This window comes from Berghia stephanieae, chromosome 8 (assembly GCF_034508935.2).
Source record: "Berghia stephanieae isolate SIO BIC M18660-M18661 chromosome 8, UCSD_Bste_1.3, whole genome shotgun sequence".
Taxonomy (NCBI): Eukaryota; Metazoa; Mollusca; class Gastropoda; order Nudibranchia; family Aeolidiidae; genus Berghia; species Berghia stephanieae.
This window is the reverse complement of record NC_088367.1, coordinates 42,314,789-42,317,288: the sequence shown is the minus strand read 5'-3', so window position 1 is coordinate 42,317,288 and position 2,500 is coordinate 42,314,789. Positions and strand designations below refer to the sequence as shown.

Genomic DNA, 2,500 nt, shown 5'->3' with positions numbered 1-2,500 from the left:
GATCACTATCTTTTGCATTTTGTTTATAACTGACATTAAAATGGTTCACTTTTATCTTAAACAATGTGGTAATTTTATCAAAAACTCAAACTTACTTTGTCACTGAACGGGTATCTATGCTTGCTTATCTAATATGTACCATTTTATCCATATTCCCATGTAATGGACAATGAAATAAAACAATTTTTCTGAAGGCTTTGAACCATAAATAAAGACATGATTAACCTTGTAAAAGTGTTTGCCATCAAAGGAAAGGTCGGCATGTAATATTTCCTCATCCATTTCAAACTCATCACTATCCGACATTCGTGAATGGCTATTCTCTTCATCATCTGCAACTGGGTTGAAATAAACGGGCCTAAACTTCACTGGAGGTGGCGCTGATAGCGTTGACAATGGCTCTGGACCCAGGCGGGTCATTTTACACAACTGCTCAAAATTACCAAGAGCCTGGAGACATAATTATAAAATTATTTGAATTTAGAAAGACATGGATAAAATTATGAATTGGAAAATAAAATGTTAAAAAAAATATAAATAATGAAAACAAATAGAAATTGAAAAAACAAAATGATTCAGATTTTGAGCACTAATATCCAGGGCAGCAAAAACAATTCTTTTTTAAATTTAAAAATTCCAAAATAATTTATAGCCTTGTTACTACATGATGAGATTAAGTACCACTTTGATTCTTTGTTTCCCATTGGAACAATTTAAGTTATTTTTGGCATGTAAAGGTAGATATAAATTTGTCTACAACTTTTGGAAAAATAAAACATTATTATCTACAAGGGATTCAGCGACCCCCAAAACATTTACTCCCAACTTGCATTTTTTTAAAATATCACGATTGCTCAATTTGACTGCAATGTGTGGAATTCCCTGCTTTGACATTTAATGAAGATGGGAAAAAAATAATTTACTGAGTAGTCATTGAAAGAAAAGTTTTTACAGTGAGGGGGAAAATGCCAGAGATTTGAAAAGCTGTAGTGAATAGGAAAAGAGAGCTTTAAAATACAATTCTTATCCTCTTTATTCCTCTTTTTCTTCTTCTTCTTCATCATCATCATCATCATCATCATCATCATCATCATCATCATCATCATCATCATCATCATCATCATCATCATCTTTATTAACCCCAACCTGTACTTCGACTGAACAATTGAACAATTTTTATTCAAAATATCAAAATCAAAAACTTTCGTGCAAATTTTATTTTTCAACATATTTTTTTTTTGAGAAAGGTTTTCTAAAATCATTGTAAATTTCGAATGTGTTGTTTATTACCAATGGCTTTCTTAGCATAATTATTCTTTACTAGATTATTTCTCATACTTTTAAAATGGATTTGACAAAATATGCTTTAGATACCTTAAGATTAAAATCCTTTAGTCCATTCAGCTCCTTCTTACTATTAGCTAAAATTAAAATTAAAATTGTAATTGTAAGACATACCTTCTTTAAAATGCCTTTATTTTAATCCAAATACAGACATTAGATATACAATATGTTTTGTATGACATATAAGAGAGTTATATGATGATTCTTATATTTTTAAAAACTAAACAAAACATTAAAGTGTACAATAAAAATATCCAACTATTCTTACCATGCTGATGGATTTAGACTGGGAAGTCCCACTCACATCAATTGAATACTTTCTCCTTGACTACATCACCTGATAAAAGAAAATAATTAATTTTGAATTTAATCTAATATTAATTTACATATTCTAATCTAATTATTGTGTATTAATAAAGCTCAATTAAAAAAACAAAACAAAAAACAAAACAAGACAAAAAAAAAACAACTTATATAGAGAACAAAACAAAAACAAAATAACCCAAACTACCCCGCCCCCAAACAACAACAAAAAAAAATAAACAAAACAAAGAAAAAACAAAAAACCAACAAACAAAAAACTAATACTGTCAAGTCAAATCAACTGCACTTAATTCTATGTATCTAGAGACAGGCAATAAAAATGTACACAGAGCCGTGTATTATTGTTTTGTCACAATTATTGGGATGGCTAAATACTGGGTAGTCCTTCAGAGTTTAAGTTCCATGATGCTGGATTCTCTCCCAGTTTCTATAATGCACTACTCTATTGTATAAAATTGACGGGATCCCATCTATTTTTTTTCAGAAATTTTGCAGCCCCTCCCCCCAATCTTATTAGCACATCCCTTCTATTAAATTTCAGCTCTTTGAAAACTTATACAACAGCAGGAGGGAAATAAAAGGCGACAAAGCCTTTGTTAGACCTACACTAGAATATATTAACTCTGTCTGGGACCCTCACCACAAATCAGAAATCCGAGAAATCGAACAAACACAAAACAGAGCAGTGAAATTTATAAATTAAAACAACAAAGATAAACAACATGAAATTGATTTATATCTTGAACCGCTACAACAGAGAAGAAAGCGTGACAATCCGTGACAAAGTAACAATATTTTGCAAAAGGCCTAAACGATAAAGTTACATTACCCC

General features: G+C 30.3%; 1 protein-coding gene across 1 annotated transcript in view; it reads right to left on the bottom strand.

Moving 5' to 3' along the window:
* Positions 1-2,144, bottom strand: part of LOC144977858 (uncharacterized) — a 5,078-nt gene extending 2,934 nt beyond the window's left edge. The window contains exons 1-2 of the mRNA XM_078923263.1: positions 1,613-2,144; positions 226-450 (exon numbers count right to left, since the gene is read on the bottom strand). Coding sequence (XP_078779389.1) covers positions 226-450; positions 1,613-1,615 — 228 coding nt within the window. The 5' untranslated portion in view covers positions 1,616-2,144. The remainder of the gene's footprint in view (positions 1-225; positions 451-1,612) is intronic.
* Positions 2,145-2,500: the final 356 nt, after the last annotated feature.